The sequence below is a fragment of the Meleagris gallopavo genome, chromosome 2 (genome assembly GCF_905368555.1).
Source record: "Meleagris gallopavo chromosome 2, MGAL_WU_HG_1.1, whole genome shotgun sequence".
Lineage (NCBI taxonomy): Eukaryota > Metazoa > Chordata > Aves > Galliformes > Phasianidae > Meleagris > Meleagris gallopavo.
In genome coordinates this window covers 9,369,297-9,392,462 of record NC_139405.1, presented here as the reverse complement: position 1 = coordinate 9,392,462, position 23,166 = coordinate 9,369,297, and the positions used below count along the sequence as shown (strand labels likewise).

Genomic DNA, 23,166 nt, shown 5'->3' with positions numbered 1-23,166 from the left:
GAAATTACTGCCTCCAAGACTATGAACAGTCTTCTAATGATGCTTTAAAACCTTAGTTCTGTCTTCACATGTACCGTTTATACAGTCCTGCGAAAATACTTCAAAGCCAAGAAGCAATTTTAAGAAAACATTTATCCACGACTATTTTCTCCTGACAGATTATTTGACTTCAGCTGCTGATATTATGTCAAGATAATGTGTAATCCAATGAATTCATTCCATGTTGAATCAAATCAGCTGGGACTATTTCCCACCCTTTTGAAAGTGAACATTCAAGCCATGTGAACGTTCAGTGTCATTTGGCACTTCAGGAAAACTTTTTCAAATGCAACGAGGCCTGAAACCTACACTCAATTTCTGGGTAACTTCCTGACCTTTCAGAGGAGGATCTCTGATCTCTGACAAACCAGATCGTCAAGAGCATTATATAAACCAGAAATGTTTTTCATTAACTTTGCTAAAGGAATGCTTTATAAATGTCTTATTTAAATTCCTGCTTATTTCTGTCATTTTCAAGATTGCACAGGTTATAAAAGGGGATGATTTCTATTAAGCTGAGCTCTGCCAAAAATGACTCCACACATGGCATCTATTCCAAGACTCAAGCTTGAAAGGATCTGATACGAATTAAAAGGACGGTTAAAGAGTGGTATATAACAATTAATTATTTTATTATCTAAAATAAGGACCAATCTTCATTTTGGTGTATAGAGTTCATTTTTCACTGCTTATTCATATCAAAATATGCTGTGACTGACTTTCCAAAAATGCTCCCCTTTGTTATCCAAGGAAATACAGTGGAAAGCACTAATAATTTTTCACCAGGTGCTCATTGAAACTAAGATTCATAACAGCTAAGGCAAGACAAATGATACTTAATCCTGTGAAAGGAGTTGGAAAGTAGCAAATCAACTATTTAATTTCTCTTTGCTTTCTATCAATAGCCAACTAAGCTGATGTGAATAAAGTATATGGGATTGCAGAAGTCATTTTGGTCAAACAAGTTTTGGTCTTCCACAGAATAATTCCTCTGGCTGCCATGACAACCAACCTAATGGGCTTCAGTGCTGACAAAGTGTAGAATTCAGTGAGTTCATAAGATTTAAGTATTTTGATAGACAAAGGACAGAAAAGCACAGAAGGAAAAAGACGCTGGCACTATTCTGAGCAACGTGCATCAGTAAAGATTAATGAAGTAGCTCATGAACCTGCAAATAGAAATTCAATAACTATTCCCATGAAGGAGCATCTTACACAGGTGAAAAATGTATATTTTATTAATCTATATTTAGCCTAGGTGTATTTAATGTCTGTCCATTTTTAGTAGTCCTTACTGAAATTTCTTTTCCTCTCTTATTCACCTCCCACATCTTCAGGTAACACACTCCTATACTGCACTATCAGGTGGCAAGCTGCCCTTATGCAACAACCACGTGGTCTTTTCATCTTCACATGTTCATACAGCATTTCCTCTTACCACACACAAACAACGCCATACTAAAGCATCCTATTTAAATTTACTATTGAGCCAAAGGAACACACTTTCACCCCCCCACACACAAAAAAAAAAATCAATGCTGAATCAAAATTATGTCTTTCTCTTGCTTAAAAAACAGCAACAACTGTAGTCCTTGCTCTACTCAGTACATTATTACTTATCCATCTAAAGCACGTTCATCATCTGTGCTCACTCCTGAGCTGCTCTTTGGTTTATATCAGTGAAAACCTGTAGTATGATCATTACCTGCACATATTTTCACTATTGTGGCACCTGAGCACAATCAAAGGAAAACGCAGTCAGCTTTTACCTGGGTTTCTGTTTAAAAGATTTAGTGCAGGGAGGTAAGCACTACCACTCACAGAGAGCTAGGATACGGTGGGGTGGGGGAGAAGCAAATAAATGAAAAAGAGGGAGTCAAAAGCCAAGGAAGAAATGTACTGCCTGAACTATTTTTATTGCCAGCCCGTTTGGTGGAGGCTAAATAGATTATTATTATTTTATTTTTTTTAAAGTTTCTTTAATCTTAGAAATGACTTAGCAGCATCTCTGGGCAAAAGAGATCAAGTAGTTGAACTAATGACCATAGAAGAGCGAGAAGGTGGTCACAGGAATTTGTGTGCTGGTCATCACTGGCAAAAATCCATTCAGGTGGTTCAGGAGGTTGTGATACCTACGGAAAGCCAAGGACTGGTAACTGCTAGGATTACACAGTCAGCATGCAGATAGTGCCTCCTCCAGGAAGAAACTCTCTCATAGAGATACAAGCAATGTAGTTAGCTGAAGGTTATTTTTTCATTTCCTATTCAGATGGGTCACTTATTTTATGTAATAACAGGTAATTCTTTCATGCTATAGCTCGTGATGCATATTAATCAGTGTTCTTGCATAATTACAGTTTCTTTCAACATTCAAAATGCAGTTAAACTACTAATGACATTTTTCCCCCTCACTTCATCAGCCTATTTTGGGAGTAAAGGCCTGAAGTAGACACTCAAGCTTTGGGAGTGGAAAACAGCCACGAGCCAGAATGTATTCACAGTAGAGCTGTAGGGCAATAAGGTTGTCATCTACGCACAAAGATACTTCCAAACATGTAAATATGATGTTAAAGTCTCCACTACTCCTTCCTCAGCTTTAAAGTCACATACACCATCTTCTGCTGGCCATTACAACCAGTAAAAAGGAAATTACACTGTTTTTATGATTACTGGTACTACTGTAGCACAGTGACATTCCTGAGACACGGACACAGTGTTAACACCCTATCCTTAACTCTCCTGGTTTTCTTTAATTATTGCTGGTATCAGAAATTGGAATTGTAAGAAAATAGTACAAATGAGTCAAACCAGAGCCGCATGATAATGTTTGGTATCAAATGTGCCTTTTGGATCTGAAAATCCACCCGGACATCAATATCTCACATACAAAATGATGAAGGCGTGCAGATATGTAATACTCTGCAATGGCTTGTAAAGCAGCTACAGGTTGGTTGTCCATAAAAATATTTCCACACAAATGTTCCATATTTAGCACACTTGCAACAATAGAAAAAGTCCTGCATGAGGAAGTAATAATTTAGTATTTGAAAACGCTACCTTCTCACACATACAACACTACATAATAACCTACAGTCATCATGTATGTAGGATACAATGCCTAGCAATGTACCAAACGCTACAGGGACATTAATATTTCACATAATATCTGCTTGACTTAAATAAAAGTAGGACTTAAAGCATTTGAAAGCTTAAAAAAAAAAAATCAAGAAATGTTTTTGGTTTTTTCCTTAGCTTGGTGCTGTGTAAAATTAGCTAATTGCCTTTAAATATTTCCATTTTTATAACCCAACATCTATCTAATTTGCATAGATCTTTCATTAAAGAGTACAAGAGAAAAAAAATAGAAAATGACTGTACAACTGTGAAGCTCATTTCTGAGGTAATTACAGAATCTATTATTTGTTAAGTTGATCACATTCCAGGTTGAGAACGTTCCTTTAACTAAAAAAGTATTCCAGGCTAGAATTACCATGATGCACTAGGTTAACTTAGTGTTGAAAAGATTTAAGTAAAAACATGTTTTGAAATTTCATGTATGATTTTTCACTACAGCAAAATGAATAATAAACTTTCAAGACATATGAAAATCTAAGATGTCCACCACAGCCTGTTGGATAAATATATAGCCATACAGATGCAATCCTTTATGAAGATATCCAATTGGACAAATTATTGAATATTAACTGTTTTTATTGCTTCTGCTCAAGTAGGAATCAGGCAAAACGCAAGTCAGCTCTGCTTCTAAAATCCAAGCAAGGATTCCAGCAAGAAAAAAAAAAACTACCATCAGGATCTCGTTCTTTTTAATAATCTCAAACTTCTCCCTTTGGCAGACAGAATAACCAACATGTGTTAAAGATCTGGAATTGCTTATTCCAGAAGAACTAGCCTATAAATAAGTCACTTTACATTTACTGTACACGTTTATTTTCTTCAATCATACATTCATACATCCTGAGAACATTCACTCATTTGCATTTGAATCACTGCCATATCAGTATTATTACAACGATTACACCATAATGGCCTAAAGCCTAGCAGAAACCTCATCAAAATGCCCATTTCCAAAACATCCCCCAGATGTTTCATTCTAACAAGCAATCGCATCTTTATACTCTGTTCCCCTGACAATACGGAATCAGTCTCTTAACACCAGATTAATACAGGAATGGAAGATCATTTCTAGCTAAAAAGCGAGCACCACATGTTCTCTCACCCACTGACATGCCAAGCAACATAACTCATGTTTTACACAGTTTCTCCAAATCAGCACTGCCTGGAAAAGCTGACAACACTGGGCAGCCGATTTGCTGCATCTGCATGTTGCTCAGCATTTCCCATGTTCACTGAACACAGCAATTTTTTCACAGCTGAATGTGGAAGCTTTTGAGAGAGGGCAGTAATACATGTCTGTGTGTTCAGTGTCAACCCCATGAAGGTTAACAACTGGTACGGACAATAAGGTAGAAATTCCTTGGGATCTTTTCCACTATTTTCCTGAAGTAGACTGACAAGCAAGCTACAGTATTTGAAAAAAATGCAAAAATGTTGTTGTCATTCATTAGCCTCTTCAATATCCCATATCAACGCTCTCAAATCGATCCATGTTACAATCATTTTAAGTACAACAGCATGCAAGACCTTTTTGGTAATCAGTATATGTAAAGTATTTCTGGAAACACTTCAAGCTTTGTGAAGACTGACTTCCATCATTCTGGGGAGAGTAGGTATATTCAAGACAGAAACGTACATAGAAATGGAGATCAGTATTACCTTCCCTTAGACATTCCACCACAAAAGTGAATCCTGTAGTCCGTGGATGTAAGACATACTCATATTTTCGAAGTCCATTCTTTTCAGCAAAGTCATTACTGCGAGCTTTGGTATTGGCTGGAGGAGACAATAAAAAGCACAATTTTCTATGAGTGTACATGTAGAACTACATATAATCATGAAATGTCAGGAAAACAAGTAGAAAAACAGTTCACACAGCACAAACGTGCAGCAGCTTTTCAGTTGGGGGCCAACTGCAAGATGCTTCTGGTTATGTGTGTGTGTGTGTGTGTGTGTGTGTGTGTGTCACAGAATGATAAAGAGCAATGTCTGTTGCAAGAACAGCCTTCCTACTTGCTCATTTCTTCTAAGAAAATACTCAGCAAATCCTTCATATTTATCAAATACAACTTGAAATCTAGAAACTGAAATTTAATAATTCTTCAGACACTTCAAGACCCATTTTTAAAGTAAAACGTATTAATGAGTTCACTAGCGTTTTTTTAAATAAAAAATCCATGATGCACAGTAATGCAGGTTTGATTTTATATCAGTTTAACCACGTAAAACTTATTTTGGAAAGAAAACATTAAGCAGAAAATAATAGTTAATTGAATACATTGAAGCAGTATTCTAGTTCTTCATTTTGAATATGGTACGTGTTATTCATCACCCTGCTCTACACATACATCCCCCATTTTAACCTTTCTGACCTAGTGCCCAATATCACAACACGTGCTTGCTGCCAGACACAGAACTGACAAGGACCTAGAAGGCCACCAGGCCAAACCCCACGACACATGGATTTCATAGAATCATGAAGGTTGGAAAACACCATTAAGATCATTAATTCCAACCACCAGCCCATCCCCACCATGTTCACTCACTACGTCCCTCAGTGCCACATCTCCATGGTTCTTGAACACCAGGGACACTCCAGGGACAGCAACTCCACCACCTCCCAGGGCAGCCTGTTCCTCACTACTCTATTTGAGAAGAAATGTTTCCTATTATCCAATCTGAGCCTCCCCTGGAGCAACTCAAAACCATTACCACTCATCCTATCTCTATTACCTGGGAGAAGAGCCAACTCCCATCTTGCCACAACCTCCCTTCAGGCAGTTGTAGAGAGCCATAAGGTTTCCCCGAGACCCCTCTTCCCCAGACCAGACAACCCCAGCTCCCTCAGTTGCTCCCCACAAGACTTGTGCTCCAGACCCCTCACAGCTTCGCTTTGGATACTATCCAGGGCTTCAGTGTCTTTCTTGTAATGACAGGCCCAAAACTGAACACAATATCAAGTACTGGTGCAGCTTCATCACCAGATGAAAACTCTGGCAGAAAGAATTCTACCCAGAGCAAACCAAACCAAAGTTTTAAGAGCCAACTGCCAACAGAGCCCCCACTAGGGGAGAGAGAGATAGATACAGGGAAACTTCTCAAAACAAGTGGAGAAGAAGCAATTTGTTCTCTCCCACACGTAGGCAGCTTGAAAGCAGAAGTCCAACAGCCTTGGGGGCTGCACTCATCCTTTGCTGTGGGTATTTCTGCACCTCACCTTGGGCCAAAAGGCAAAGTACTCATACAATGTTCCCATGGCAACAAGAAATCTTTTTACATAACTAACGTATTAAATAACTAGTATTTATAGAGTCCCACATGGTGTTTTAGAAGATGAAATCCTAGCACACATCTGTGGAAGAAAATCATTGCCTAAGCAATTCATAATCTTTCTCAAGCAGAAACAGCTCTTTTTTCTAAGTGCCCACAGTTAACCTTACTAGAGATGAGAGATGAACTATTGGAAAATCATATACCAATGCTTAATAATTTAGCAGAACTGCTACATATAGGCAAGTTCTCTCCCTTACACTCAAAATTTCACCCTATAAAGGGGCAACAGAACATGTTGACAAATCACCACAGTAGTACCAGATGCCTTTTTTGCATGTATGCATCTTTCTAATTTCTAAACTGCACGAGCTCATTGTTTATCAGCAAATGTGGGTCTCTCTTTCACTGGAACAGCTATTTATCAGTAAGTGCTATATCGTATTAGTATAATGAGGTATTTTTCCACTGTGACCTACTGTTACCTGTATAAGGTAACACGTCACCTATATGCCTTACAGACCTCTACTCCTCAAGATTTACTGCACAAGATCTCCTGACCTTGTGACTTGGAGGAAAGGAAATAACTACTGCACAGTAGCCAAGTGGTTCAAGAAAGAACAGCCAAAGATTTAATTCCTGCCAAGCTGTCAAAATCTACAGATACTTGAAAAATATTACATCTTATGAAAGTGTTGTAAAAATTATAGAATGTGTAAAATTCTAAAATTACATTTGGCTACATAACTTAAACTCATCTTCCCCTGAGCATATGTATTATGTCTCTCATGACTGGAGTACCTATTTTTGACTGCTAGACTGCTATTTCAGTGTTGAAAACAGACTATTGTGAATCAGTGAAGGGAACTTGCCTGTAGGATCCTTGCCTCTGTTGTGACAAAACTTGAAAAATGAGTCATAAACAAAGCTTGGAATGACAGAGAAGGAAAGAATAATCCCCTAAGTATTAAATGCTCATTTGAAAAGCTGCGTTCTATCTTACAGCCATAACTGCATTGTACTATTAGGACAATGACCACTAGTTTTCCTCTAAAAAATACACAAGTCAAAAGCTCTAAAACTCTTTTCCAAATTCTGTGGTGATTCAAGTAATGTGCTTAAAAATAGTTTATCAAGAGTTTTTAAGCTACTGTGCTGTTTCTTCCAAAAGACACTAAGTTTTTACTTCATTTTCTGCATATGCAAATTAAGATTTCAAATCTGCAAGTCGGGTCAAAGCTTTAATACAAAAGTGCTATGCAATTCCACATTAGCTTAGCAGTTTCAAACAATCAAAACCTTAAGCATCTTAAACTGCACACAATTTGTGTGCATACAGAAACTACTGCTCTATATGCCTGCTCACTAGCACTTCTGTTACAAAGGGCAGCATGAAAACAAGTTCTGTTTGCTGAACACTTCTACTTGCACAACATACAAAATAATAAGTAAATGGGTAGCTTATTTTTCTGAGCAAGAGCTAATTTACACTGTAACAAGAGTCAGAACCTCTGCTGCTCACTGCATTGAAGTAAACCTCGCACTCACCTCCTTGTACTTGGAAAGATTTCGCTGTAAACATCTGCAAAGCATCTTCCTAATTTCCATTTACTACAATGCCTTTCTAAAAAATGTGAACAGCTGGACAATGGTGCTCCAGCCAACACTCGTCAGCTATTTCCTGATATTCCATTTGTTTGTGCCCCTCGTCTCTGGACTGTAAGTTTTATATAATGGATTGTTCCATCCTCCTTTTCATGAGCCTAGTGTAATGGGATTTTAGTGACACTCACAGCTAACACGATGATCATTCTCCTCTGGAAGAACTATTTCCCTCTTCAATTTGTAACATCTATCAAGTCACGGACTTTTCTGCATTATACTTATTACTACAATATTTTAATACAGCAAGTTAAGGAGGTCAAAGGGTTCTTGATGCTATCCTGAAAGCGCAGGATAGACTTCTACTATACCAAAAAGTAAGCATCACACTCCTCCTCCCATTCTGCCTTTCTTGGCATTTTTTTTAGAAAATAGTATGTTATTTTGGTATTATTTCTGCATAAATGCACTGACTGCTACATTATCTGATGCAAGCATCTTGGTGTGTGCTGCTGCTTGCGATCCCTGTATGAGACACCCATGCTTAAACCTTCTGAATGAAAGTCAGAGCAAATCTGCTTACTACAAGGTTCAACAAAAGTCAGAAAATTGGATGTTCCATATTACACGAAACCTAGAGGTTAAAAAAAATGATGCAGGAAATTAAAAATACATTTATTGTATATCCTCTCCAGCCTAAGTGATTTACACAACAGTCACCTCCTATAAAACCCCGTAGTCAGCAGTCAACACTACAGAACTTGTGTAGGTGATGCATTATTCTGCAGCCAAACTTGTATTTGTAGGTGAAAGCAAGAAGAAATAAAACTGTAGGATGCCTTTGCAAGCCTGTTAATGAAAACACTTCCTTAAAAAGGGGAAATGCAAGTGTAATGTGAGCTGCATAAAGGAGCTCTTGGAGCAGGGACTGGAACTGAATTTGTCTAGGTCTTCACAGTCCCAAAAGGCCACTCACATCATCTGGAAAAAGGTAATGCTCCCTCTTGCACACTCACACACACACACAAAAGTATTGTTTTTATAAACAAATATTTCAGTTTTTTTCCTCTGCAATTAAGAATTAAGCCAAAGTAAATCTACCTCCTAAGTTCTCACTCATCATTCCTATTAGCTATATTTTGCATTTTATTTTAACTCCTTGGTTCCAATAAGAAGGAATAGGTACAATGATCTATTTTTATGAAAAAATTTCATATATGGATTTCAAAAGGAGTACAAGTCATAAAGGAAATACATGTCCAGTAAGGCATTCATTCTCATGGTAAGGTTGTGCTATATGCATCTTTAAGAGACACCCAACTAGGACTGTATCAAACCCTAAATTGTTGAAGAAAGAACTTCAGATAATACAGGTAAATAATGGCAAACAATGCTGGTTTTCACAAACAGATCTTTTGTCAGCCAGATGTAACCCCTATTAGAATAGCTATCTACAAACATAAAACTTTTCCTACATCCTCATTTAAGCCCTATCATATAGGCTAACAATTATTTCACAAGGTAACATTTAATAGTTGCGCTTGTTTCTGTTCAGTGTCTCACTCAGCTGATCCATGCAACTACTTGGAGAGCAGGTGGCAAGCACAGGAAGACCCATTTACCTGAGGCCTTTACACACTGCTGCAGGGCACTTGTCAAATTATGCAATTTTTCCTCCACTTATCTCAAAATTTATGTGGAGAAGTCCCATTAACTGCATCACTGCTGGAAAAGCTCAGATGTCAGCAGCATCACAGAAGCACCATATCTCAGAATCTCATTTGAAGTGAACTGGAGGAAGATGTTATGCTAATCTGTTTCCTTTGTCTTCAAGTTAGAAAACTTCAGGAACTTAAAACTGCTTTATATCCATGAAATCCAGAGAAGGAAAAGTGAACAAACTCCTAATCTTTTAAAATCACATAATAATTTATGGTGTAGTTTTGAGTTAAAACAAAAACCTCTAGAATTTGAAGGGAACCATAACGCAGTAACGAGCTGCACTTGCTAATGTAAAGATTTGGAACTACAGCTCCGTAATCTGTGCCAAAGAAGGAGGGATGTTTGTGCTTCCCAAAAAACACGTAAGCAACATGAATTCACCTCAAAAGAACAAGCTCGCATGCTTTTACATCTAGCATTTTCCAGGCTGATGCATTTTGCTGGACATCGCCCAAAAGAACAATACATCACCCTCATCATCCTACAGGAATGCTAAGTCAGACAACTTCAATACAACTGCTTCTGATCAACTCTCAATTCTTTTCTTCCTTTTTCACTAGCACTAAAATTTGAATATCATGTACTTCCTTTTCCTTTAATCAGGCTTGTGATAAAAGCACACACGTATTCCTATGGCATCAAGTACTCTCAAATGCCACTGGCACCGGACAGGGAAAGAAGAAATGGGTAGTCCAAAAGTCTCTTTTTTAAACAATTTCTCATTCATCTGTTTATCAGAAGTTTGCATAGAGAGCATAACAGCTATATTGGCTCACAGTTATCATTTTAACAAAAAATTAAGCAGTTCTTGCTTGTGCTGTTTTCGAACTATAATTACCTGTTAAACTCTACCAGTGTGTCTGAATAATTGTTCGTGCATTACTACATGACATTTACTACAAAGGAGATAAGTACTACAGTACTATGCTACCTTCTAGATAAAATATTGTTTCACATCCCAACTGCCTACATTTTGGCATCAATGAACTTTTCAACTTTTGTTTGGCTTTTAAGCTATTTCTTATGGAAAAAAAAAAAAAAAAGTCTGTGGAATCGCAGTTTGGCATAGAGATTCATAGATAGTTAAGCCCAAAGGAGTTTTTAGAAAACCAAATGGCAGAACAAAGGGGGACTGCCAGCAATAAAGATCTTAGTAATGGGAAAAGCTGGCACAGACTCTGCAGGCAGTGGGTCTGTTGGGGCTTTCAGCACAGCTGGTTAACACAACTACTGGTGAGGAGAACCACAGCACATAATGCCTCCTGCAGAAACAGCAGCAAGAAAGACTTGTGGGAATGTCACGTGAAAGGAAACCCAAGAAAAAGGAAAAACTGAAGTAAAGAAGAAACCAGTTTATTTAGGGATGCAGACAAATCCACAGGCAATGGATCCTACGGAACAGGCCCAGAACAATACAGCAACTTTTTTGTTCTCTGACTACTTTGTAGAAAATTACCACGAGAGTCTCACACAGATTATCAATAAAAACAAAACAATGAGCAAAATGGTAGGCTGCACTAGTTGTTTTCTTCAAGTCTTCAGAAAGTCTGACTTCTTAAACAATTACAGCAAAATGCCTTTGGTGCATTTAGCTTTAAGCTTCAAGCACTCCAGAGTGAAAAGATGACCAACCGACCAGAAATAATCATCAACTTTATACACAGATTGTGAACACACTGTTCAGGGTTCAATTACATCACTACTTTTTAAACTTTCTTAAGTAGCATCTTCCAATGCAAAGTACCTCAACAACTTCAGTTCAGGCAGCAGACCACATATACTTTTACATCTTTCATTCTTGAATACTTGAAAATGTTACACAAGAAGAGTAAATCTATCTCTGCCAGGTGGCTTGAGAGGATAAGAATTACAGTAGCAAAGAGCTGCCCAGCAGTACTCCTTTTCCATGAAGTACATGTACCATACTGCTTCCTCCTTGGGCTGCTCAGTGGACCGGGGGGAAATTATCACCATTAATCAGTGGTAGCTGAAGCTACCAGGAGAACGGAGTAAACACAGCGCAGACATCCATTTGATGCTGCAAGGTGAGAGGAACATGCATTACATGAGCATGAGAAACGACAACTAGAGCAACAGAAGAATCCCACCTGCATCAACTTCTGAATTGATGGCATATACTTAAATTTAGGCAGAGTTGTTCATAACCAATTACAGTGGAGAAGAGACAACCCTCAGCTGCCTCACGGAACTCCACGTTTGGTTGGGGAACATTCCCACCCACTGCCTTTGGGACTCCACAGCACAACTGCTAACATCCTGCTGCTGCCTTAGTCCTAGGCTAGTTCTTGTTTAAAATTGTAACAAGGAAATTCTTCAGTCCTTTAAAATCTGTTGTCTCTGAGGAATACTGGAGAGATAGGAAGGCATACATAATTTGTGGGTAAATTATGAACAATCCAATTCTCTTTAACCATCTTGGAATGGGTGACCCAAGGAGACATTTTCTGACACTTCGAGTAAGATTAAGAATTTGTCTTAACTCAGAACAACCAGAAGACAGGTAATCATGAATTCAAAGAAAAAAAATTATCTCAATTTCCATGCCCCTTCCTAATTTTAGATATACAATTACTAATTCAGCAAAAGATATCATATGATGCAGTCCAAGAATGTTTAATGATCTATCCTCCTTTAGGAGGGAGGATCGAGTGACAACAACTCCCTACAGTGGGATACCATCTGAACATTACATATCTGTGTTTAAGGATACTGGGAACATGAAGAAGAAGATAGCAGTTTACATGATTTATTTTCACACCGTGCCTAGTATTTATTGATCTGACATTGCGATAAGGCATGATTTGAGAATATCTGCAAAGGAAAGCATAGTAAAGATCTAAAATAAGCTAACAGTCTAGTTGTAATTGGTTTTCTGTTTTAAAAATGATGCTTATCAAATAATGCTGCAGGCATAAAGAACCACAGAACATTCATAAAATGCTTTTTTTTATTGGCATTTGAGTCTTTTTCAATAGTGGTTAGCAGCTTGCTATCGATGCTGTAAAATACACCTGCATTAACACAGATATTTTTACTAAGAATTAAGCAAACATTTAACACATTAAATTTACTACAACAACACTGACATTTGTTTTCAGAAAACATTTTTTCTTTTAGATGCAGATATAGGCAACTAACATGGCCTAATGAAGAAGCATATCCATTTTCTCCTCTTAAAACATGAAGAAAGAAATCCAATAGAATCATTAGCTCTCATCTTCAATCACCTTTCACAATTTTGCACTGTTCATTCCAGTCACATGGAAAATAGGAGCATAAAAGTAATTTATTCCAGGTCTTGTAAACTATTTTTCCAATACAATACAAAAGTAGAATTAACCAATGTTAAGCTCTTTCGATTATGGGATGCTTTTGAAACTTAACAGTTATTTCTGGAAGACTGGTTAAACCTCTTAATGAAACCATGCCTGTGTTTCTTGGGTATATTAGCACATCAAGATTGTTAACTACATTTTCTACTGTCTGAGAGAATGTAGCATTGCTCCTAGCTTGGATGTTTTTTTCAATTATTTCCATATCAATCACTACACAAAACAACAATAAATTTATCCTACCTGTGAGATCAGTTCCTTCCGGAAAGATGAGGAGTTGTAGTGGCTCATGAATGTCACAGAAATAATGCAGCATTTTTTCAAAGTGACTCTTGTCATCTTCCCATTTTCTCTGAATGAAAATAAAGGCAGCAACCTGCATCGCCCAGCCTGTAGTTTAAAAATACGCCTTTAGTAATATTTCATGCTCTTACCTCCATAGTGTCTGTTATTCCAAAATACTGTACAGATTGTGTCAGACACAACATTTTATCTAAGATCAGCTAAGCAGATGGAGCCCACACAGCTAACATGCCTTCTGCAATCTGGACCTAATGAGTCTCAGATACTCAGATTATGAACGATATCCAGATAGCTGAATCCTGGAAAGGGTTACATGAATTAAGAAGGGAAATGCTTGGGATGCAGCCTCAGCAAATCCTGGCAAATTTCTAAACTGCACTTGTTAAAAAAACCTTTGTACACAAACCAACATGTTTACCACTAAATCTGATGTGCATCCCTGCACATATCGTGAGCCTGTATCTGTAAGTAGCTGTCCATACAGCTTTTTCAGTATAGGCCATCCATATCTGAACAAATCATTTGCAGGAAAAAAAATAAAGATCAATTTTAAAGTAATTAAAATGTGACTTACATAGTTGAAACATGCTCTGTTCTGGCATTTAACCACCTTCTCTTATTACAACGTTTTACTACAATAGTGCAAAGAGGAGATCTTTTCATACAAAAGTATGTCAAATACCAAACGGTACCACAGCATTCAGTTATCCCAACTGCAATTGAATTCTTTAAAATGGAGACAGCAAAGGAAGAAAGCCCCCTAAGCTGTAACAGAAATGCCTTCTCCAAGTCACAACTCTAAGGACATAGCAAGCTCCATCAGAGTGCAAAATGCATTTTAGGAAAGTTCTATGGCCATTTTGGTATGTTCCTTCCACGCATTCTTACCATCCTGTCTAAACTTTCTGTATGTTTCATGTACTCAAGTCAGTTCCCTTGAATTACTTTATGCAAAAATTGTACTGTGCTTAGCCATTTTATTGTTTGGTATCACACATCAGATCTAAATAACTTAGTCCTCAAGTTCTCAGCACAGCCTGCAGGTGGAAGGAAGGGAAATAAGAAGCAGAATAAGTGATCAGTCAGGAAGCATGCTGATACTGTCCCAGGTCAGCAGCTCCTCAGGAAATGTGATTTTGGTCCACAATAGAGAGGGACCATGGGGGAAAAAAAACCAAAACTGTCAGATTCCATCCTCTCCCTTGGATCTCCACAGGGAGCACAAGGCTTTAAATTACATGGAAGCTTCCATACTAAACTCTTTCCAGTGATCCTTCTTTGACATCACCAAGAAAATCAAATTACACAACACTTGTAGCTAACAAGAAAGCTGCTTGGGTGACTTGTATTTTACTTGCTTAACATCCCTTAAAGCAGAAGTTATTTAACAGTTTCTCGTTCCTAACCTAAGTGGTGGTGTTATATACAGGCCATGAAAAATTAAACAGGCAGTAATATAATGACAGTGTCAAGGAAGAAGGACAAAAGACAGAAATGAGTTGGGAGGCATCTAATCTTTACAAATAACCACAGGTTTGATTTTTATAATCTAAATATAACATTCAGTGTTCTAGAAGGTTTTTTTCTATATTTAAATGTGTATATAATTAGATAAAACTGACTGCCCCAATAAGAGCAGATTATCTAACAGTCAGATGATAGCAAAGGATCCTGGTTTCCCTCCCTATTTTCTCCAGCACAGCACACTGGGCCAAATTATTGTGACTTCTATGAAAGTTGAACAATCTTCCACCTTTTTTTAGCACTAAAGCCTCCAGTGGAGTGAGACATGAATGTGAATTCCTGCTTTCAGTCACAGTCCTGGTCCATACAACAGTAATGGCGATGTCTGCTGTGTGCATGGCTCACCATTCTACCAGATTCAAGAGAGAGGAAACGTGGCACAAGCTGGCAGACATATGTCTTTAAACAGAATGAAAACAGGCTCCTGCTTTGATTTCCACGCCACAGTCTGTCTGCATCGTGCTGCTGGAAAAACAACGCAGAACCAGTCTGAGACATGATGTGAGGTCCAAGCAGGAGGACAAAGAAGGTGGAGGAATTCAGTATAGCACTGAGCAAAAGGAAAGCTTTTGCCAATAAGCAAGATTTAAAAATAAGCAGAAGGAAGTACCTTCTCATGTGCTGCCTGCAGGGAGAGATGCTGTTCAGCTGATTAAGTTTAGGACGAGATATTGTCTGACGAACGTAATTACATTGTGCTTGTTTGCACAGTGGTTTTGGTCATCCAAAAGGTGCTGGGCAACAGGAATTTTCCAACCAAAGGCAGCATTTACTTGAATGGGGAAAAACCATTCTCTTTTTGTTTGCAGATTTTTGAGAAAGGTTGGTTTAGGAAAACATCTTGTAACATCCAATGTTTACGATAACCAAAACAGCTTGGAAAAGCATACAGAAGTAGATCTCTTAGTGAAATCTGCAAAATGGCTAGCAGCGTAAAAGTTTTACTAGGTAGAATACCTAGCCACAGTGACATTTAAATGATTTTTTTCAGCTGAAAAAAAAAAAAAAAAAGATGCACCTTCAAATCTCTGAACAAGAGAAGTAAGATGTACCTAAGAGTTTCCTTACTACCATGGGGATAAAGCAAATTACAGCTTACACAGGTTGAGTGTTTGCAGCACTGTATTAAAAATGCTAATAGCAACTACAAATCTTTTTTTATTTTAAGACTACACTTCTATCTCCCCCAAACCTTTGGTCTGCCAGGGGACACTTGCCACCAACAAGAACCATCCACCATGACACACCAGTCACAGGACTCTTTCCAGTAGGTTTCACTTATGCCAAGGATGTAGTGGCTCTGGGACTGAGCCCAGACTTCTAGCTGCTCTTGCACGTTCCTCATGCTGAGTACGTTGGTGTAATAACAACACTTCCAATGCACTTCATGGTAACCAGCAATAGTATCCATGTATTTCCTACAGCAGAGGAACTGCAAAACTAAACCACACACACAGATTCAGTAAATGATTCAGAACTATAAAACTAAGAAGAAAAGTGTAAGGCCTAGCTATGGGGTCTCCTCACTATACCCATTCATCTTCCCTCTTTTCTTCCATCATATTTTTCACTGTTTTTCATATTAAGAGTTCTCTTAGTCAAATAAAAGCATTATTCAGTGAATATATTCAACAGGGATGTAGCCTTGCTCAGGCTTCTGACATAACAGTGAACCACATGTCTAGGTTTAGTAAGAGAAATCACTTGGAAGCTCATGATCATGCATACAAATCACAGGGTCCAATCAGAGTTTGTTACTCCAAGTGTTTCACTGCATAAAGTACAAGGCAACTAGCATGCAATTCTAAGTACTCCTTATTTTGCAGATCTGTAGGTATTGAAAAGATGTCAGCACGCAGCAAATTACACTGGAGAACAGGGTTAGTGTTATTATATATACAAGATTAAGTTTTGATTTTTATAGTGTGCTGAACAGATTTCTGAAAGTTCAATCAGACTCATTCATTTTACTGCACTTTTCTGGATAGTTTTATGTCTAATAGCTGAAAGCAAATTAAAAATTCAAAGTTTTTTTTCCCCATAATGGTTTAAGTGCATAAACTAGGAAAGTAATTAAAGAAATGCTTCTTGAAATAGTCTTGCAATGCACAATTTCCACTCCTTGCAATTGTTTTTAACAACTCTCATTAACAATAACGTAGTTAATAGTGGTGTGAATTGAACTACCATCTGATTTGGTGCATTCTTTGAGCAAATTAGAACTATAAAACTAGCTAAGAGATAAAATTCATGGATATCCCTTCTAGCACTTCCACCTCCATAGTGAAAAAGCTGATTCAGTCGTGTTAAAGTATCTATTTAAGACTGGTATGCTTTTGCTATTACCCTGCCCTTTCAGATTCTCTATATTACTTTAATCTGTATCTGTTTTTTTGGTTATTGTTGTAGTCACATTCAGTTTACATTCAGATTTTACACATCTGTGTGTATTTACCCCACAGCCTACTTATTACTTAGACTAAATAACAATTTATTACAACACACGTGAAACAAACTTTTTTTTCCTCACTTAAACAATTGAGTGAACAAATGGTGATGCTAGAAACACAGAATTGTAAGACAGGATCCAAATAGATGCACAGTATCTATCACAGTAAATACAAAGGCTTCTTTCAATATTCAGTCCCTTAATCTATTCAATCCCTTAATCATGGTTCTGAAATATCCTATTTGGATGCTTAAAACTCAAATATTCATTCTGTATTTGGTAAATTGTATTATTTTTACTTAATACAGACAATCAGATGGCCTATTAAATCTACAACTATATTAGTGCTATTTCCAAATAATCCTTGCACTAAAATGCTTTAGCTACTGTTAAGGAACATTAAACCTATTTAGTTACAACATCTATCTTAAAATAACATTTCAAATTTGATTTGATGTTCTGTATGAAATCGTAACAATATAATTTGCAACTAAAGCAAAGGGTTAGCAATGGCAGAAAGGCTGCTTTTTCTAATGCTTTATAAAAATACAGCAATACAGTGAAATAGTGCATGAAAACTTAAGTATTTGAAAGGATGAGAGATATGTTTTTCTCTTCACAATTCAATACCTTTTCCATTGGCTGGCACCTTCTTCAGGTGCTCTACTTCCTCATGGGAAGACTGTAAAAGTAAAGTACTGGCTGCCTAACCAGAAAGCAGAAGAGGGTATAATTAACTTTTCTAGCTGCATCTCTGCACTGGGTTCCAAAAAGGTGAGCTTTCTCAACCCACATTCTCAGGACCTTCCCCCTAAATAACTGGGCCTGAAGAGTTGATCCACAGAGGTGCAGCAGCATAACCTAGTGAGAACAGCAAATGAATGTAAATTGGAAAAACATACCATGCAAATTGTCTGAGCTCACCTAATAAATACAGCACAAAGTAAACACTCTCTTCACCAACTGCCATTTGTACAACGGAGAGAATGAGAAAGGTTATAATCTGATCTCATTCTTTTGATGTTTGTCTGGGAGAGGCAAAGGTGGCAGAGAGAGACTGGAATTTTTATTATAGATAAAGGATAAGGAAAGTTTTAATGGAAATAGAACAGCATATATTTTTCCTGATAGAGCTGGGAGAATTTCTGCTGTATATATCTGAAAATATTCCTATGATTTGTTCACTGAATAATCCAGTAAAAACTAGATCAAACTGGGGATAGGGCACCTAAGACTTTTTTCCTCTAACATGGAAAAAAAAAAAAAAATACATGCAGAATTGCAAGCAAATTAAGTTACATTTTTGCTATCAGGTATAATCATTACCTCACTCCTACCGCTGCTTCTTCAAGAAAGCCTTCCACATGTCTTTTCTGTGAATAAATCACAGAATCGTAGATCTTGGCAGGAACCTCCACAGATTATCAAGTCCAACCTCTGCTACAGCAGCTCCCTACAGCAGGTTGCACAGGAAAGCATCCAGGCAGGTTTTGAGTATCTTCATAGAAGGAGACTCCACAGCTTCTCTGGACAGCCTGTGCCAGTGCTTTGTCACCCTCACAGGAAAGAAGTGTTTCCTCATGTTCACATGGAACCTCCTCTGTTCCAGTTTGTGCCCACTGCCCTGTGTCACTGGGCACTACTGAAAAGAGCCTGGCCCCATTTGCTTGATTCCTGTCCATTAAGTATTTATGAGCATTTATAAGATCTCCTCCCAGTTTTTTTCAGGCTGAACATATCTAGGTCTCCCAGGCTTTCCTCATAAGGGAGAAGCTCCAGGCCCCTAGTCATCTCTGTGGCCCTCCACCAGACTTTCTCTAGAATTCCTTGTCTTTCTTGACCTGGGGAGCCCAGAAGTGGACACAGTACTACACCAGATGTGGTCTCACCAGGTCACTACAGTTGGGCAGGATCACCTCCCTCGATCTGCTGGCCACGCTCTTTTTAATGCACCCCAGGATTCCATGGGCCTTCTTGGCCACCAGGGCACACTGCTAGCTCATGGCCAACCTGTTGTCCACCACAACTCCCAGGTCCTTCTCCACAGAGCTCATCTCAGCACGTCATCATAAAGAGCAACTCCACTACCGTGTCCCACCATGTCTCCATGACTGCAGTGAGGTCATGATCTTCCAGCTGCACACTGATCTCTAATTCTTCCTGATTATTCCTCCTGCTACATGCATTGGTATCCAGTCACTTCAGAGAAGAAAAGAGAGTAGAGGTTACAGGAATCTCTAGAGGAATGCAAGAGGCCCTCCCACTGCCACACACACCCGTGAATAATAACTGTGCTTTCCATTAGAGAGCATACTCTCTGAATTCCACTTTCAAAATCACCTAGGATAAAAACTAGGAAGTAATAAGTCTGGCAGCTCATAATTGAATTGCCACAAGACAAAATGTCACATCTCAAAACTCTAATTTCAATCTATATTATCATAACAAAGATACCCGAAACATGAGCTATATTAGAAAGTTCAATAGGTTATAGTTTTAATTCTTAAAACTAGTATGCTCCACTGATAAGAATTTGAATGCCAATCCACTGTAACCTGAACAAAGAGGCTTTATGCTGAAGTATTTACAATCTCACTTATAGAAGCAGTTGCAAGTACCACAAGCACTTTGCCAATATGAACGTGTACAGATTCCTTGCAGTGTTCTGCTCTAACTATACTTTGGTTAACTGATATTTTGTAAGCTTAGCTACACCAATATTTTACTTCAAGATAGCTGATCCATCACATACATACAACTGACTGTATGTATGCTCTTAGCCCGTGGCAAAGGCAGGATAATTGGAGCTGTTTTGTCCTGCTTCATTGAAAACTAAGATGGCTCAAATTACTTTGAATTTGCTTCAGGCTAAGCTCACACACATGGACAGTTACAATGGATCCACTGACGTGAAGGAGAATACTGGTGGGGCTAAGCCTAGTGCTGAAATAGATCACAAATCCTCTTCTTCCCTAGTACTTAACAAAACAAGGGCCAAATCTAACTTGAGCCTTTGAGAGCTACAAACTTGAGTGAATAGACAAGTGCTAAATAACCAAAAAACTCCATCATCCTACAGTCTATGTAAGAGCAATATTAGTCATACAATACTTGCATACAGAGATGAAGATCTGGGCAGAGTTAGTCAGTTAACTCTGATCCTAACTACTCTAGATTTGCCAGTTTTGCTTATTTTATTGGTTGTTTTTTTTCCTTTATCACCTTGACCTTTTCTGCCACAATACACTCCAGGCTTAGCAGCCTCAGCAAACAGTTTTAAAATGTTAAGTCTTCAAGATCTGTCCATCAGCGGTGCTTAAAGCACCTTCATACTTTCCATTTGTGCACTCAGATACTATGTTATCTTTTCCATTCTGTAGCAAAACCAGGATGAACATTATCTCACACAGCAGCCATGAATTGTTATGTTACCCCTAGTTACCTTCTCATTTTTCCACCCATTTATCTGAGAGCGATCAGATGTAATGAAAAACTAATTGATTTTTGTTGGACAAATGCTGAGGCACATTTAGGCACTGAAATCGATGTATTACTGCAAGCCCACCAAGAGTTAAAAATCCTACAACAATGAGCACATCCAAATTGCCAGTCACTGAAATACATCTCTAGTTCCTTTGAAATTCATGTCAAATCAAGACTTGTAGAAATGAAACTATGAAGAAAACATGAAAAGATGCAACTAACTCATCACTTAGTCATTACCTGGTCATCTGACATTACTGTGTATGCTCCTTGGAACCTACCCGGACATTACGTATTCCATAGTGTATGTTGAACACAAGAGCATCACAACCTCTATCACTTCCTCTGCTATTCTTTTTGTAATGGAAAATATAAATTGTGTGTATCTATAATTGTAGAACAGTCCTATCTTGTCAGCTGTGCAGGAAACTGACAATGCTATTAGAAATTCTCCTTGAAAACTGACATTGCAGAGTATGTCAGTAATTGCTGATGATGTCATATGAGAAACTGCAGCAACAGCTCAGAGCAGAGCAGCGCTCTCCTGAGACTCCAGCCTGGGCAAGTTGTACTGAAATGCTGCAAGAATGTTTCTGAAATTTAATACCACTTTTCAAAAACTTTACTGCACACAATTCATCAAGCCAAAGGTATGGTTCCAGGAAGAAAGGTTCATCTGTTTTTCTGCTGGGTTTCTTTATTTAAGGCTCACATTTAATCAAGTTAAAGTTTTTGGATATATTGGAATGCAAAGAATTAATAACTTAACAACTAGATAAGTGACTCTATGCTTCTCCTTGAAATACTCTTCTGATTTTAATTATAACTAACTGGAAATAATTGCCTACTTGCACTATAGGCTTATTAAATACCTTCACACTTTTCACCTACAAAGGAGGTGACAAGGACTCTGGATCTATTTCCATTCACAGACTTGCTCTACCTACAGTTTACATCACTTGGAGCAGGAGAATCTCATACATACCTTAATGATCAATACCTAACGTATGAATCATAGCTGCAGTGCACTGAAACTGTCCACCTGATTTTTAGGCTATGTTCTGGCCTTAAAACTTATAAAATGAGCAAAATGTTTGTGTAAAAACCAAAGAACACACTTCAACAAACAACATCTGACAGATGCCTACTGAAGGTCTATCACGTAACGCAGCAGTGCCATTAGAGGTAAGTAGGAGAAACTCTACTTTTACTGCGAGGTTGTTCTTTATGGACACCATTCTCTGCATCAACATCCACCTCAAGCATAATTTCATAATGAAATCTTTTGTCAAACTTCATTTAATACAAGAGCCTCACCTTCCAGCTACCCTCTTCATTTTTGCAAGAATCTGCTACCCAAAATACACGCTAACTGAACAGGGAGACTTGAATTTCTAAGGCTTCTTTTTAGATATAATGCAGTTGAATAGATGCTTATCATTCATGACTCAGTCTACCAAATTATGGCTTGAGTTAAGGATATGGTTTGGCTGAATTTCCTCCTGTGATAGATTAGATTAATAGTTTACTAAAAATTAAGCTAAAATACTCAAGCTGCAATCAAAATTACTCAAAGCACACATACTGCAGAGGATATTTAGGGATTTGGCACATAATTAGCAGTTCATAACACTACAGATCCAGGCATCCACTCTACTGCCAGGAATTGTCATCCCATAACAAGAACAACAGAAGTATCTGATTGTACCACCTATTGTAGCAGTTAACAATATGGAGTACAGATCCAGAATGCCAGTAGTAGCTTAAGCACCTAAGTCAGACTTTGAACCAAGATGTTATTGTGAGCAGGCACGATTGCTGCAACCACATTTGCCAGAGCTCATTCATCACAACTCTTAGATATGCTAAGTTTATGTTCGGAGGACTGAAAAGCTTCTGAGCAACTTGAGGCGTTTCCAGGAGCAAAATTTTGCCAGGCATACATAACATCCCAGACTCTTGAGCTGACCTTCGAATTTTATTAAAGGCATTCTAATACCAAGCAGGCACATACATGCTTAGTTACAAAAAAAAAAAAAAAAAAAAAAACACAAAACAAAAACACGCTTCTTTTGAAGAGATTAATCTATCAGACTTGTAGAGTATTATCCTGGATTCCATCTTCCAATATTTCTTTTAAAAGTTGCATATGCAGCCGATTCCAAGACTTCAAAACATCTCAAGTGTTCTGAAAACATTTATCTAAATACATATTTTCTCATTTCCTGTAATGCCAGAGGAGATGTCTTTCGTCAAGTAAAACTGACCACGTTTGAATATTAGGAA

The 23,166-nt window shown here is 37.9% G+C and overlaps 1 protein-coding gene across 1 annotated transcript in view; it reads right to left on the bottom strand.

Annotated features, from left to right (window-relative positions):
• LCLAT1 (lysocardiolipin acyltransferase 1) overlaps positions 1 to 23,166 on the bottom strand; it is a 106,860-nt gene that overhangs the window by 43,355 nt on the left and 40,339 nt on the right. The window contains 2 exon segments of the mRNA XM_085218868.1: positions 4,834 to 4,950; positions 13,365 to 13,511. Of these exon segments, the coding sequence (XP_085074994.1) occupies positions 4,834 to 4,950; positions 13,365 to 13,511 (264 nt within the window).